This window comes from Urocitellus parryii, chromosome 4 (genome assembly GCF_045843805.1).
Source record: "Urocitellus parryii isolate mUroPar1 chromosome 4, mUroPar1.hap1, whole genome shotgun sequence".
NCBI lineage: Eukaryota > Metazoa > Chordata > Mammalia > Rodentia > Sciuridae > Urocitellus > Urocitellus parryii.
Window position 1 is genome coordinate 136,239,829 of NC_135534.1, and position 16,524 is coordinate 136,256,352.

The 16,524-nt window shown below is 41.0% G+C and overlaps 1 protein-coding gene across 3 annotated transcripts in view; it reads right to left on the bottom strand.

Annotated features, from left to right (window-relative positions):
• Pcsk5 (proprotein convertase subtilisin/kexin type 5) overlaps window positions 1–16,524 on the bottom strand; it is a 427,339-nt gene that overhangs the window by 42,525 nt on the left and 368,290 nt on the right. For 2 of the 3 annotated variants that reach the window (XM_077797818.1, XM_026394020.2), the window contains 4 exons: window positions 11,222–11,264; window positions 8,334–8,470; window positions 7,072–7,272; window positions 2,173–2,253 (listed from right to left, as the gene is read on the bottom strand). In XM_077797818.1, coding sequence (XP_077653944.1) covers window positions 2,173–2,253; window positions 7,072–7,272; window positions 8,334–8,470; window positions 11,222–11,264 — 462 coding nt within the window. The remainder of the gene's footprint in view (window positions 1–2,172; window positions 2,254–7,071; window positions 7,273–8,333; window positions 8,471–11,221; window positions 11,265–16,524) is intronic. The other variant, XM_077797817.1, reaches the window with a different exon arrangement.

Sequence of the window (16,524 nt, forward strand, 5' to 3'; positions counted from 1 at the left end):
CCCTCCCAGTTTTCAGTGTTCCACCCTGTTTCTGAAGCTCCTTTTACTTCCTTCTCCTTCTCCTCTGATTTCATACCCAGAGTGGCACCCAAGGTGTGGCTTGATGTCTAGGATTGCGTTTATGATTGAGACAGAATCAGATTTCCCAGCCTCACACAGCAGAAGAGGAAGTGAGGGAGAAAAGCGGGGCAGTCCCCACGAGGAACCAGGAAGAGAAAGGAGCAACCACAAAGTCAGACTTCAGGTGTCTGAGGTCCAGAAAGCCGGCCTGCAGCCTAGACTGGGGAGTAAATCAGTCTCTCAGTGAGCAGAGAGTCACTGGGGTGTCAAGAGATGTGCAGAAAACCTAAAGAAGGATAAGGACACAGTGTACACCAAGAAAATAAGAAGCAGAAGTCTTATTTTAGCAAAAAAATTTAAGAGGGAAAAATAAAATAAAGTTAGTTTAGTGATAAATTTTTGGTATCATTTTTGATACCAGTATAAAAGTGGATTCTGTATATAATGATATGGGTATGTCTACAAGAAGAAAGAATTTTCGGGCTTTGGTTTGTCTTTAGAACCCTGCAAGGGGTCCACAAGGGGACCCCCTGGTCAGTTCCTGAGTGGTAACGATTTATGTCAGGGGCAGGTGAGCAAAGCATGTTTCCTCCATATTGCAGAATAAAGCCCTGCTTCCCGGAAAAAGAAAAAAAAAAAAAAAGCTGCTGAGCTTCATTATAGAAGATATCAGGGTCCAATGTAATAATATGTGGATATAGATGTAGATATGGATATAGATAGGTATAGATATAACTATAGATAGACATGAAGATGTAGATGTAAATATGCATATACTAATATACATACATAAATAATATATACATATACAATAATATGTATACATATACACAGACACATAAGTACATATATATGTAAATGATTGCCTAAGCTGACATACTGAGTGGCAGGTTTTCTTGTTAGTTTGGACAGATAACTTTCCCTAATTTTCCAATATATTCCACTATATGGGTATGTACCCCGCCCCTTGGGGAGGATCTACTAAAAGCTTAATTAGCCCATGCAGAGCCACATTTGCCATGGGACTGTCACAAAAGAGGTCCACATGGCTCTCAACAGGACCAGTTCTGTCCCTGAAGGACTTTTCACCAGACAATATCACTCAGCCTATGAAAGAAGTTGCAGAAAGATCAGTCAAGGGGGTTTGAGACATGTTGTTCAATGGATAGCCCAGAATACTCATCAGATAGGGAGTGCCCTGAATTTCTTCACTGTCATGTGTCCAGATCACAGGCTGATTTTTTTGGTGTTCTCATTTTTATACTAAAACAGTATATTTAAAAAGATATAAATTTCAATATTTTTTCATATTTGTGTAAAATTTAATGTCTATCCACACATGCAGTTGTATTTATAATTACATATATTCACATTCTAGCAATTTGATATTTACTGCATCAAGTTGATATGGAATTCTGCAGTGTCCCCATGTGCCCACCAGAGGGGACTCTGAACAAGCAGTTCACAGCAATTAGGCAGCAAAATCATTCCCAGCTAGAGTTATCATAAAAGATTGGTGACTTAATCTAAATAATTTTGACCTTGATCATATTTTCCCTTTTTATCCCTCTCCAGAAATTCTAGACTGGACAGGACTTAATAAAGTTAAAGAAAGAAGAAAAAAATTTCTCTTTGACCAAAAAGTATGGTACTCATCTTTCAGAAGTGACTATAGCTAAACTATATAAAGACAGGACTTATTTATTTTATTTTATTTTTATTAAATAAGCTATAATCACCTTGTTCATGAGAGAGGGAAGGCATGTCCTGTGAAATCTCCCTCCCAACCCCTTCTTCAACCTTTTAAATACCAACAGTGTCTATTCACACAGTTGGTCACCTTGCCTGTCTTTCTTTGAACTTAAAATATTTCAGAGAGCATTCTTTCTTGGTACAAAAAAATCCTCCTCATTCTTCCTGATCTCTCCATAGCATTCCCCCCCATATGGACATATTTTTTTCCCAGCATTTGCTATCCCAGTCCCGTGGCTCTTCCTTTCTCTCTCAGAACTTCTGCACCCCACTCCCCTGCCTCCCAGCTTCTTGGGTTGGCTTTTGCCCAGCAGAGGCTGTCTCTCCTCTGTCTGTTTCTCCTCCCTATTTCCCTGTTACCTCTTTTGATTTGAACCTTCCACCTTCGTCGCTCTTGCAGCAGGCTCTTCACCAAAGATGGATTTGCAGTGGGCACAGCTTCTTTTTTATTAAAAAAAATAAAGTGCTTTTTAATGCAAATGAAGGAGATAAACTTCACCTATAGCCCCACTACCCAGAAATGTCTGCTGGGTACACTTTGGCGCTTTGATTTCCCTTCTTTATATGGAATGTGTGAGTGTAATTACATATACGTTTAGATGTGTGATGATTTACATCTTCTGTGTATTTAATACTGACACTGTGCATTGCATTTAACATTATAAATCTTATAGGTATTTTCTCTTGTCATTAAAATTCTTTTAAATATCATTGAGGGGGCATGAGTATTTATTTGTATGAACCGTTATTTATTTACTTTTTTGCTGCATTTTTAGATTGGTGCCCTATTTGTGTTGTTGTTTTTGTTGTTGCTGTGGTTATCTTAAATAAAGCTGCTGTGAACATCATAGTGAGGTGCATGCTTGTTTACTTCAGAACTTCTGCCTGGCATATAAGCATCTTGATCATCATTTGCTGCCTTCTTTCTGTGACTACTGTCCCCAGAATTGTATTATTCTTTAGACCCCCAAATTGCTTTCTTTTATGAGCTAAGTGATGCTGCTTTGAAAGTGAACTTGTGCTTCAAGCATTAGGGAATAGACCAACTTTTAAAATGTCATGTATGTTCTGGAAGATTCATATTTATTCTGTCATTTAATTCTTAAAATGACTGGGCAAAGGGGCTTCATGCTCTCATTTTATAGATGAGGAAACTGAGGCTCAGAGAGGATGAGTAACTTGCTTAAGGTCACACTGCTAGGAAATAACAGAGCAAGGATTTGAATTCAGGTCTGCCTAACTCTGAAGTTGTTGTTGCTGTTAGTTTGCTGCTGGAGACTGAACTCAGGGCTTTGGGTATGCTAGGCAAGCACTGTACCACTAACCTGTAACTCTAGGTCTGCCTGACTATAAAGCCCATCTCTCTAGAGAGGTTTTTCAATAATTAATTTAAATATTTATGTAGTTTGAGAGAGGCCAAAGCAATGGTGTGCTGGGTAAACAGCTTTCTAGAAAACAATAAGTTTGATTTATTTTGTGGCCAATTTCTATGGGTAAATACTCCCAACATGTAGATTTCAAGCTGTCAATGGATTAACAATATACTTAGGAAACTTCTGGATGTTTCATGATCAGTATAAGCCAATGAAAGTGGTTTCTTTATACCCATGGGCCACATGTTCAATTACTTACCGGTGACATGTGTTTTCTGCACACAGCATTCTGGTTGGTTAATTAAAACTGGTCTCATCCTCTCTAAGTTAAGTGAGGCACTACATGCATACATAAGGTCTTTCTAAAGTCAGATTTCAATGGTATCTTAAAGTGTGCTAAGTTTCAGTTACTGTAAGGCAACACATCGCCCCACGATTGATCTTGATTTTCCCCCCATGTGAGCTTGGGCTTTCAGTATTTTTTACTGACTCTGGAATTCCAGTCTTTCCCCAAGCTTAGGAATTAAGATCAAGACAGGCTAGTGATAAACCGTTAGGATGTGGTCAAAGATAAAAAGTTAATTCACCATGTCTGCACTTTGTAGATTAGACTCTCATTGGAATATGTAATTAGAGCCAGCTACAACATGGTTTTCATCAATGATGGAAGTAGGTGGGTAGGGAAATTTTCGGGAATTATTCCTAGGACTTCCCAGCATAACCAGGGTGGGGGACCCACTTAAGAAAATCCAAATGCTTTAGCAGTAACAGAGGGATGGCTTTAGGAAACCAACTGAGGCCACCATCTTCTTTCGAAGCCAGGGGTCTGCTGCACTTGAACATTTCTACCAGCACTGGTTTTGTGTGATGCCTAAGTCCCTGCTGAAGCCATTCACAGCCTGTTTAAGACTGGTTTTATTCCTGCCATTTAGGGACACTTGACTGAATAATCTTCACAATGCATTAGTGAGTGGATCAGAGGGTCTGGGGATGATTTGTGGGTGTGCAGTGACATTGATGGCTTCAACAGAGTAGAACAGCCATCTTTGGAGATTCTTTGATCTTGGTTCGAGGACTTGCCAGTCATAAACTAAATATATGGAGCATTTTCATCCTTGAACTAGGGTCCAATCTCTCCCTGCTCTTTTAGTACTTGACAAAGAATAATGTATCTCTCCTCACTGCTGATCTCATCCTGGTTAGTTGTGGTATTAACAAAGGAGTTCAGGAAATTCCAGTTGGATTTTTATTTCAGGGTATTCTCTCAGCACACAGTGACCTGTGCTCATGGAGCAGGTTGTGATCTTTGGATGTGAACATGATCTTATTGTTTCCACTGGGGAGCAGCGTGGGAGAAGGAATGGACTGAAGTTCATGCTACCTTATCTTTCCTATCTGAATGTAAACAAATACATTTAAACAAAAACTAGTAAAAATCTTGGTACCACCTAGGCAGCTCCAGTCTCTCACAAACACTCTGTAATTCGTCTGGGCTTCCTCTAAATTGACCCAGAATGACTGCAATCTGCTTTCCATCATCTGAAAGGTGTGGCTAATTAGTGCTCGCTCTCTGGAAGCGTCTACTCTCCTGTTACACTCTTGCCCTTGTTTTTAAGAAGACGGCAGGAGAAAGATGTAGACATTGGCTCAAATACTCCCAAGGCTTTATGGTATGAGTTTCCCATTTACTATCCATTTCAGTGCTTAAACTACGCTGGGGAAGCTGAGCTGTGGCCTTACCTTGCTTAGTGAATAATTTTTTTTCCCTCTTTGTTAATGCTCTGCATGTCTCATTTCATAGATCATAGAAATGGAAAAGTGCAGCTATGTCATTGACTTTATAGCTTTTGTCCAGCCATGAGAAACATTCTCATCTGCTTCCCGAATCCCTTATTAGTGTGAAACCCCCAAATGGAATAAATCCTTCCTCTCTTCAAAAACATTACATTGTGATGGCAGAAAAAGTAGAGGGGTGGGTGTGGTGCTTTGACAAAGGGGAACAATCAAAGTCTGATTTTTGCTTGCAAAATGCGTAGTCCAGTTGAAGAGACGTGTAATCATTTGGGGAATCAAGTCCGCTCTGACTCTTGGCTCCCCGAACCTTTTCATCATCTGGACGCCAGATAAAATACAGATGTTCTTAGCGAGAAACACAGCACCAGACTATTTCCCTCTTGGCTTGCGCTGCCTCTTAAATGCCTGAATGCCAGACAAACTCGTTTTCAGCATTTTGGTTCAGCTATAATTCACGGAAGATATCCCAATCTGGATTGAATAATTTTCTCCCAGCTCTGTCTCTGAAATCTGCCCCGTGTGCTCTGCGGCCTTTAGCTGCTGGGTTTGGGATGTTCTCTTCCTTTAAGTCACATGTGCAAAACTGTCATAGCAGACTGCAGCCATGGACAGGCTCCCTCTGAAACCAGCATGAGACCTCTCTCTTGTCCCCTTTGAAGCTTCATCCTGTGCGGCCTCATTGATCGGCCATTGCCTGTGCACTGGGGTGGCCCCTCACCAGATCTTTGCCCCCAAATCAAAGGGAGAGTACCTCTTGTTTTCACCAGTATTGCTGCATAGAATGTGAGTCTAATTTTTCCAGCAGGAAGATAATTTTTTGTTTTTGTTTTTGTTTTTTTTTTAACCACCTTGAACACACAGAGGTCTCTGAAGGCATGCAATTTCCTTACCAGAAAGTCTATAATGAAGACATAAATGTGAGGAGGCCAATTCTAAAGATTCAGGGAGGAATACATAGTGGCCAGTCTTTGGTATTCGAGTCCAAGCTCCCACAGTCTTCTTTCCTGCTCCCCGTGCCCCTCGCTTTCCCCATCTACAACTGGGGAGGGCAACTTTTAAAAGGTGAGCACTAATGATGGCAGATTCTTTTTCTTGTTTCCTTTTTGATTTTTTTCCTCCATACTGGGGATTGAACCCAGGGGCACTCCATCACTGAGCAATAGCCCCAGCCCTTTTTATTTGTTTAATTCTAAAATTTTGAGATAGGGCTTCACTAAGTTGCCCAGGCTGGCCTGAAACTTGCAATCTTCCTGCCTCAGGAATTACAGGCCTATGAAACCAGGCCAAGTTTGTCCTGATAGGACTCATTCCTTCCCTTACCTTCCCCTTTTCTCTCTCTTCCTTCTTCCTTCCTTCCTTTCCTCCTCCTCCCTCCTCCTCCTCCTCTTCCTTTTCCCTCATCTTCCTCTTCCTCCTGCTCTCCTTCTCCTTCTCCTTCTCCTCTCCTTAACTCCTGAGCTCAAGTGATGCTCCTATCTCTTGATATCTCCTGGAGTAGCTAGGACTAGAGGTGCATGCCAGTAAGCCGAGTTGATTAATGACAAATTTTAATTCCTACAGCAAGATCATCTGTTTTAGTCTAAGTTCCAGTATGTTAGGTTTAACTGGCAAAGTTTCCAATGGGTGAAGGTTTCCTTTAGCATGATGTAAAGATAAATGTGACAGAAGCCATTCTGAAAATTTATTGTTTTTCTTATATTGTTGCGGATCAAACCCAGGATTTGCACCTTCTGGGAAAGTGCTCTATCACTGAACCACACCTCCAACCCCTATTCTGAAAAGCTGAGAAAATGGTCATTTCCCTTTGTGACTTTCTTTACAGGTTCTTGGGTCATCTTTCCCCAGGTAGATAAGACCGGACCATTCATAAATTGCACCTTGGGCTCCCCCTGCCGGCCAAATGCCAATCGCCGTTTCCTACCCTCTCCCACTGAGAGCGACCTGAGACCTGGGAAACCCGCTCCAGTTTCACGCCACTCTCATTTCTCTGCACAGCCTTCCTCTCTTGGATAACTCAGAAATAGGGGTTAAAGATGAAGGGGTACAGCGTAGGTGGCTAGGCCCCTGCGATTTCTCTTTGGGAGGCACATACCGTTCCAGAACTTGCCTTCCACCTGGTTGTTGGCGGGCCAGACGCACGTGCCGCGCCGCAGCTGCTGTCCTTCCCCGCACCTGCTGCATTCGTCATCGCCAACGCCGGTGCAGGCTTCACAGGATGGGTGGCAGGGCTCGCATTCTCCCGTTCCCTGGTCTCCATAGAAGCCAGGACCACATTCCCTCACACAGCTACCACCTTCGTAAGAACATGAGGAGGACATATTAAGTGGGGCGCTTGCCCGTCTAGCTTGAAGCACTAGATGAGGCCAAGTTATAAAGCGATTCTCAGCAACATTTTTTTTTTTTTTAATGTCGTACCTGGGATTGAACCCAGGGAAGCTTAAGCACCAAGTCACATCCCCAGCCCCTTTTAAATATTTTATTTAAAGACAGGGTCTTGCTAAGTTGCTTAGGACCTCACTAAGTTGCAGAGGCTGACTTTGAACTTGGGATCCTCCTGCCTCAGCCTTCCCAGATGCTGGATTTAGAGGCTTGCGCCACCACCCCTGGCTCAGAAACATTTTTTTTTTTTATTGCACTTGATTTTAAAGAAACTAAGATGGCTTTAGCATATTTTAATCAAATAATGTATTTTAATCTGATACTAAGTCCTTTTTCTACAGCGAATTTAAACTGGCCATTGGCTTAAAGGGTTAGGAGCTTTGAAGGAACACCACAACATTCTTGATATCTTGAAACACTACAAAGAAAATGAATCTCTGTTGAGATAACCATGGAAGTTCATTGTGAACTGTCTGCCTCACTCCCTCTCCTCAAATATTTGAAAACACTGGGCTATTTGTTCTTCAGTTGGAAGACTCACAGTATATTTCTTTCCCAACTATCCATTTCCATCAAGTCAATGAATTTAAGATAAGGGATCTTGTTCAACTCTTAATGGGTACAGGAATATTTAACATGGATTAATTATCAAGAAAAGCATCATGGTTCTAAATATTCCAGGTGACTTCAAAACCAAAACTTTCATCTTTAGGTCCCCTCTCCCCTTTCCCACCCAACTCATTCTTGTTTCCATCAGCTTGGAGAGTTAAGATGAATTAGTGAAATATGAACCGTGCGTTAGAAATAAATGCAGAAGGAAGTACTAATGTTTGTTTTTAAATCAAATTAAAATTCCTTCTTGGACCAGAAGCACCAGCATATGAGGACTCTCAAACCCATCACAAGAGTACTCCTGTTGCACTGCCTGGGTAGAGCTGCAGAGCTCTCATTGTATCATGCCATATTTTGACTTACCCAAGAGAAAGAAGCCCTCTTCACACCAGTAACACTCATTCTGGTCACAGTTGCCACAGTTAGTATCACATGCTTTGCATTCCAATTCTTCACTGTAGGTCTTCTCAGGACAGGTTTTATAACAATGGTGCCCAAACCTAGGGGAAGAGGATGTAGTTTCTTCCATGACATGTGCTGATATTTTTCTTTTAACTGCCACAATTTAATCTCCTCATACATTTCTATGCAGTATTTTTTTCAGCGTCTCAAATAAGCATTTTATTTTATGCAGCATTTGTAACAGAAGTAGATAATTGGATTTCAGGGGAGGGAACTGGATTTCTTGGTGTGATTTTCCCTGTCAAACCAATTCACTACCTACTTCTGGACTTCTGAGGGCTATGTCAGGGCATCTGAGAGGAGGCTGGGGAGAAGGAATGGGGTACTAATGTTTGTTTATGGAGTATGTTCACGTATCAAGTCATTTGAATTGTTGCACAAATCCCATATAGTAGATATTACTTATTTTAAATTTCTAGATAAGGGAACTAGAAGTTCTAGAAGTTCAAGATCTGGTGCTCAAAATCTAGTTAAAGTTGGGACCAGGATTTTAATCAAAGTCTGTGTGAACAGATAGCTTATGTGATTTACCAGGCAGCAGTTGGCACTTAAAAGACCTGAGACAGCTCAGTGTTGAGCTCAAGGAGTTTACCAGAATGTCTGTAACTAGATTATTAAGAACAACTTCATCTTATACACACATATATGCACACACATATATAACATACATGTGTGTATATATGCATATATGAATTATTACATATATTATCTATTATTCTCATTATACAGCAAAATGTTGTAATTCCGACTCCACTGAATTGTGGAAGGAATTTGAAGGAAGAGTAGAATGAAGTTGAGTCTTGTCCTTTGGTGAATATCAAAGCATCATCAGGGGAAGCCTTTGCATTTCTTCCTTAGCCATTTCTAATGTACTACACCTCTTCAGCTTTATTCAAAAGTATATGTGTGTTTTAGCTTGGTGGTATTAGAGCATGTTATTTCAGTGCATTTCTTTCTTAAAGTGTTTTATGAACCATGCTCATTAGTGAGCCAGTGACACTGACAAGGCTGGATCCCAGGTTTCACAGATAACACTCCAGGTTGGATAGGTAACAGGTGCAGGTGTATTCAGGTGGTGCTGAGGTGTATTCAGGTATCAAAATGCAGAAGTAGGCAGGATAGTGTGAGATTGGAGTGATAGGGAGTGATAAGAAGGACTGGGAATTCCTTGCCCACTGCTGCATGTCCCTATATTTTCTAACTTTAAGACTAAGCTTTCCTTGTCCAGTTCTTCAAAGGACATTTTGTGTTCCCACCATGTGACCTCACCAGGGAACACTTGCATTTCTGCCATTCATTCTGCTTCGGGATCCCGTGGAAAGCCATCTGCTGCCTAAATGTCGACTACGAATATGCTGACAATTTACATTCTGCTCATTAAATGTCATCTGGTGTATCTTATAATAGTCAAACCTGAGGCCTCTTCTGCACCCCTCCTTCCCTGTTTAAATGAAACAATAATTTAAATCAGTGGGTCAGAGGTGCAGAGACCCTGGCAATGTAGAGGAAAAGTCATTGTGGAAATGTTGGATTAAAACCACACCTCTAAGAATAGGCTGATCATCTCTAACGCAAAATTCCAAAAGGCAGAACATGCCCAGCTTCATAGCTTCTTGAGCATGGAAGAAAATTTCACACCATGAAACTTTGTCTCATGCACAAAATTATTAAACACAATACGTAAAATTACCTTCAGGCCATGCGTATATGAAACATAATGAATTCTGTGTTTGAATCTGATATTCCAAAATCTGGAAAATAATCTGAAATATGAAACACTCTGATCCCCAATTTTAGTTAAAGGATACTTAGTAAAATGAGAAAGTTAACTCATCTTTTAAAACTATGTTTCAGTTGTTGTCCCATTATCTTCACTCCTTTCACCATCTCCTGACCTACAACCGCAATTGGAGTTCCTAGAATCTGGTGAACCCACAGGCAATGTGGTAACAGAAGAAAGTGACCCACCAATGCTGAGATGACCTGATAGAGCCTGGCCACTAGCTTGGGTGTAATATGAGATGACCCAGCACCTCCCTGAGCTTCCCTTTTTCTCAGAGATAAACATTGATCCAGTGTCCCTGATGATCTTTATGAAGGATGCATAGAAGGAATAGAAAGGAGGGTTTATTTACCACACAACTCCTCCAGTGAGGGATGGACTGTGGGCCTGGCATCAGCCTGGGCCTTCCTGCCCCTTTCATCTCTTTCCTTTTCTTAATTTGTCTTTCAGGAGAGGCAACAATATAAGCTGGAAGGGAGACTAAGATAGGAAAGGAGGTGACATAGAAGCACACTATCTTCGTTTTTGTAGGTTTTGATTAAAGAACATTGAGGTTGATGATTTTCTGTGTTTCGTTTAAATAAGTGTTCTGCGTCCCTCATTACACATGGGATGATACAGAGCTAAGACGGAACCTGGTTTCCCCTGGAGCATTCAACTCCAGTTAGGGACAGGGTCTCCATGCAGACGTTCGGAAACAGCCTCCTTGGGGTTGGTATATGCTTAAGGGCTGTCCATAAACAGCAAGGTCTGAATCTTGGTCACCCATGGTGAGATTCCTAGACACCAGTGTCAGGCTGGATGACATCCAGAAAAAAAGGCCTCCTTTTGAGTCAAGAAAACAGCTGGGCTTTTATTGCTAAATCCAAGAATTGCTCATTAATAGCCCACAGGACAGAGTTGCTTCAGGGCCTCTGTGCTTTAATCACTGGATTTAGGATTAAGTCAGTAATGCTGAAACTGCAGAAAAGTTAGTGTCATGAAAAAAAAAGAAGGCCAGACTTACATGTAATACCCTGCAGCACATGAGGTACAGGTTCCTGGATCATCTGGGAAAAAAAAAAATATAATAATGAAAAATTACCATCAACCGCATTTTTGTTATTGGAAAAAATGAATTTTGGAAATGTGGTGGGGTGAGATAAATAATCTTCTGGTATGGTTTTATGAACAGCATTGTCCAGAAATGATATTTGAACAGATTGCACCATTTGTAATGAGTAACAAGAAGTACACTAGGAATTATCTCTATCAAAGTAATAAAATAAGAGTTCTCATAAACACTTGGCCTGACTTTCAAGGAGGAATAGGGCCAAGCTACCGGGTCTTCAAATTAGATCACCCCCCACCCCCATCCACATTGAGAATCTTCTGGGCTGGGTGTGTAGATGAGTGGTTGAGTTCTTGCCTAGCATGTGTGAGGCACTGGGTTTGATTTCCAGCACTGAAAAAAAAAAAAAACAACAAACAACAACAATAACAACAACAAAAAACCCTTCATGCCCCTGTTGGGGTAACAGCATCAGTCATGTCTACCCAAAAATCCAAATAGGGATTACAAGCGTCTGACCCAGAACTGTGGGTTTCCCATGAATTTCCCTAAATGCCTGCCAATGGGAGGGAGTGTCATTTGAGAAGGTCCTTTGAAATTGGGACAGTTATTTTTCCCAATACAAGCACTCACTTTGTGTTCTGCGCTTGACAACCTTCTAAAGAAACTGTCCTGTTCTCATTAAGTGTAATGACTCAATGTGTCCCTGTTGGCTTGGAGAAGGGTTCACTCTTGCAGCTCTCAGGGGACTTAAAAGAGAGAGACAGGATTTTGAGAATCACCATCTCAGTCTGTCTGCCCATCCCCAACATTGTCACTCTCAGATCTGATTATAAGGAAATCCTGTCACTTTCTCTGGTCCCCAGTTTCCTCTGGCTGTTTTTTTTTTTTTTTTCCTATGATCTGGCCTCACCCTAGTCCTGCTCTTTCCATTGTAATAGGAGATGAACACCAATTGCTCCTTAAACCATTCCTCTTGGTATGTGGAGATTTCACATCACATTTAACTTTAAACTAAGTCTTTGGAACTTCGCACATACTCTCTAATCTTGTCTGGACTGTGTCCTGGTTTTCTCAAATCCTGCCCTTTTGGGGGAGGTGTAGAGAGTGGTTCACCCAGTCTTTAGTCACACACTCATCTTGGATCAACCTAGGAATGCTTCAAGATGTCACTACTGTCTACTGTACATGTATCACGCTCAAAATTATAGTGAGAAGATTGCTAAGAGAGGCTCTGCCACTTTAAGCAGGTATCCTTAGAACCTTCTGGAAATAGCCTAGTGATGGAAATGGCACTGGCCTGGGGATTGGACACATGTTTCTAGTTTGAAGTTTTAACTCAGATTTAACTGTCTCACAAGCATGCTTAAATACCACTCTTATTTCTTAGGTCCTGGTTTCTGCAGGTGTAAAATAGTTCATTGGACAAGAAGTTTGTTAAGTGTCTCTGACAGTCAAAGATTCCAAAATTTAGTCTAATAGGAGTTAAGAAACTATGGCCCACCCTGGAACTGAATTCAGCTTTGGACATTCATTTATGATGTATGATGTATGAATGCTTTCATGGCATAGCACCAGAACTGCATGGTTGCAACAAAGATCTGAAATAGCTACTATTTGCCACTTCACAGACAAAGCTTGCTGACTTTGTCAAGCTCACCTGTTAGGTGATACCTGTCATGATTGACTTACCAGATGGATGGTCCCAGAGCTCCTCTTAGGCAGAGAACTATCTATATTTAGGAAAATACCTTGTTAAGTTACTTGGGGTAGAAATTTAGTTAAAAGGGTTGAACAAGAGCCAAGACAACCAAGGTGATACAAAGGCCCTTCAGCAGGAGGCCATGATTTTTGTTCTTGGGAAGAAAATGGATTTTAATGTCTGTGTCAACATGGTTCATAATAAGGTGACTAAAATAGGACAGTGAAATGAACCAAAAACCAGGGTAATTAAGTAGAACCAAGAAGCTGAAGGTACTCATGAGAAAGAAAAGCTCCCTGACATTCTTAGAAATCCTGGGAGGGCTTTACGCTTCTGCCGTCTGTGGATTGATGATGTAAATCCATTTTAAGGGTGTACAGAGGTTCTAATGAACACCAGGCTCCACGGGGCTGGTTCATTTCCCACTCTGAGCCTATTTTTGCATCTATATTCTTTTCAGTTTTTCTTCTAAGTAACTTGCTGCTGCTCAGCTTGCATTTGGGCAGCTTACTTTTCTCTTTTTCTCTGCCTGTCCCTGATGAACATATTCGGCTCTGACAGTTTTGCTAATTTGGCAAAGGCTGGGGAAATTCTAATCCTGTTCTCTAATGTTCTGGTCATCCCTCCCATCTAGGAACTTAATGAGCTTGCTCTCTGCTCCTTTAAGCAGGTCACTGATGAAAATGTTAAACAGAACCAAGACTCAGAAATGTGCATACCAATGTAATCTTGAGTTCAGGGACTTTTCCAGCCCAGTTGCACAGTGAATTTGGTACCTTAACAACAGTTTGCATACATGAATTATGCATAGGAGAGGAGCTGTGTCTTCTAACAGCTAACGGATGCCCATTAGTTTTTCTCATTATTGCCACTTGTTCTAAAGAATGAGAATTATTTTAAAAAAATTTCTTTTTCCACCCCAGAAGATCTACAAGTCAGACATAAGCTAAATGGATTTAGCTTGACCACTGAGAGGCAGCTGTTATGGGATTAAGGAAGATGGTAACAATCCCAAACCTAGAAGTTGACTCTGAGTCAACTTGGCATATGGATGGTAAGGAGAGGGGCTTAAGGAGAAAGACAAATTTTCCTGGCTTCTAGTATGTGTGAGGGGGTGGGGAGGGGAAAGGGGCATATAAACAAGCTAGATTTGTTAACTGTCTTGGAAGGTGTTATCCAAAGTCGGATGTTTAAATAGCTCTGGTTATTTGATCTTGTTGAATCTTTGGGTTGAGAGAGCATATTTCGGAAGGTCAGAATTCAGAGAACCTCACACATTTGGAAAAAAGCCTTCTGGAACAGTTGTTGGCTTGCAGCTGCCACATCTCTGCTAAGAAGGATGTGTCAGCAGATGCCTTTCAAGAGTGGGGTACAGTCTTCCGTTCTTCAGAAAACTCATTCCTATCATGTACTTTTTATGAGACAGGAGCAAGGTGGGCAGGACTATAGTGTCCACTCTTGAGAGCTTTGCATCATCCTCTGTGTCACCTTTCCACTGTGTCCTTGGGGCTCAGTAGTATGGAAACTGAGCTCACTGTCCCCAAAGACACATCCACTCCTGCTCTCAACTTCACCTTCAGCAGTCAACTTATACTCTCTGCCATTTTATTTTGTTCTGAGTGGTCCCCATAGCCTTCACCAATGAATATGGATGAACCAGGGCCACAGAGGAGTTATATGCATGTTACCTATACAGTGTCATGGAAGGGGGATATTTTAAATTTGAGATTGAATGAAACAGCTTAAAATGTTCAGAGAAGGGTTTATTTTTATGGTTTACATAAACTTTGGGTCCTGCAATGAAGGATACTTACAAGGGAAAATTCCTCTAACTTGCTTTTTATAATTTTATTGTTCTTGCATGTTTATTTCTCATTTAGGAAAGACAGAAGAAACTCAGTTTCTTAATAGCCTTTTCTCTCACCAGGCGTGGTGGGGCACACCTATAATCCCAGTGTCTCAGGAGGCTGAAGCGTGAGGATTGTGTGTTCAAAGCCAGCCTCAGCAACTTAGTGAAGCCCTAAGCACCTAAGTGAGACCCTGTCTTTAAATAAAACATAAAAAAGGAAAAAAGGGCTGGGGTCAGTGGTTAGGTGCCCTTGGGTTCAATCCCCTATACCAAAAAAAAAAAAAAAAAGAATAGCATTTTCTCATAGAATATGTCAGAATTAGCCATAGTTACATATCATGTAGGCAGAATTGACTCTGCAAAATGGTAGGATCAAATTGATTTCAGGATGTTCCTACCTTGCCTCTGGCTATTTCCTTTATGCTTCCAGGACTTTCATTCACATCTAAAGCTAACCAGTCCTCTAAGACTTCTATTAAAATTTATCTGGGGGCTGAGGATGTGGCTCAGTGGCACAGTGCTTGCCTAGTATACATGAGGCCCAGAGTTCAACTCCAGCACCACAAAATAAATAAATAAATCAAAACTATCCGTCCCATACTGCACAGACCTATTTAGGAGGTTACTCTAAGATGATGCAGAATGAACATGTTAAATTTGTGCTTTCAGGAGAATCTTTAGTTCTCACCACTTTTAGTCTTTTGTCCAGTATTCTAGAATTCTTAAGTTCTTCTAGACTGACTCAGGTCACATCTGTAAGTTTTCCATTAAACTTAAATATAATTAAACCGTAACCTGCATGCTTACTTTTCCCAGATAATTGCTATCTTTTGGCTCAGTCAACTTCCCTGGTCCAGCTATCTGGGTTCTGCCAAACTCAACACTCTGTTTACCTTCCCAAGAGTCTTCCTGGCTAATGTCCCCCACCTTTAGGCAAAGTATTAAGCCAAAGTCAGGCTCAAGTCACACTTCATAGATTTCTAGCCTTAATCTCACACCAAGATCTTCAATAAGAGAAATCCATGAAAATCAAAGGAAGATGAAAAAAGGAAAGACATTTAGGAAAGACAGAAGAAACTCAATTAGGGAGAGGGAGTGGGACTGAAAAGGGGGAATCCTGGGGAATTATATAAGCCAATTATTATATGGTTATATCATGTGCATGTGTGAATATGTAACAATGAATCCTACCATTATATTTAATTATAATGCACCAATAAAAATATAGAGAAAAGGAAAGAAATCCAAAGCCTCAATCTCCATACTTTTTTAAAAATCTATCAACCCCATGGCTTAAAAAGTTACCATGCACCTATAATGCACATATGTGTGCATAAATTATTTGTTATTAATTACTGTTATTCATTATTGTTATGTTTAGATATATGGTGTCCCTCAAAAGCTCACGTGTGAGACAATGCAAGAAAATTTAGAGGTGAAATGATTTGGTTATGAGAGCCTTAACTTAATCAGGACATTCATAGGGATTAGCCGGGTGGTAACTGTAAGCAGGTAGGGCATGGCTGTAGGACTTGAGTTATTGGGGGCATGCCTTCGGGGTTTATATTTTGTCGTGGTGAGGAGAGTGTGAGCTCTCTCTCTCTCTCTCTCTCTCTCTCTCTCTCTCTGATTCTTGGTGGCCATTTCCTGACGCACTTTCCTCCACCACATTCTTCCGCTATGATGTTCTGCTTCACCTCAGTCCTG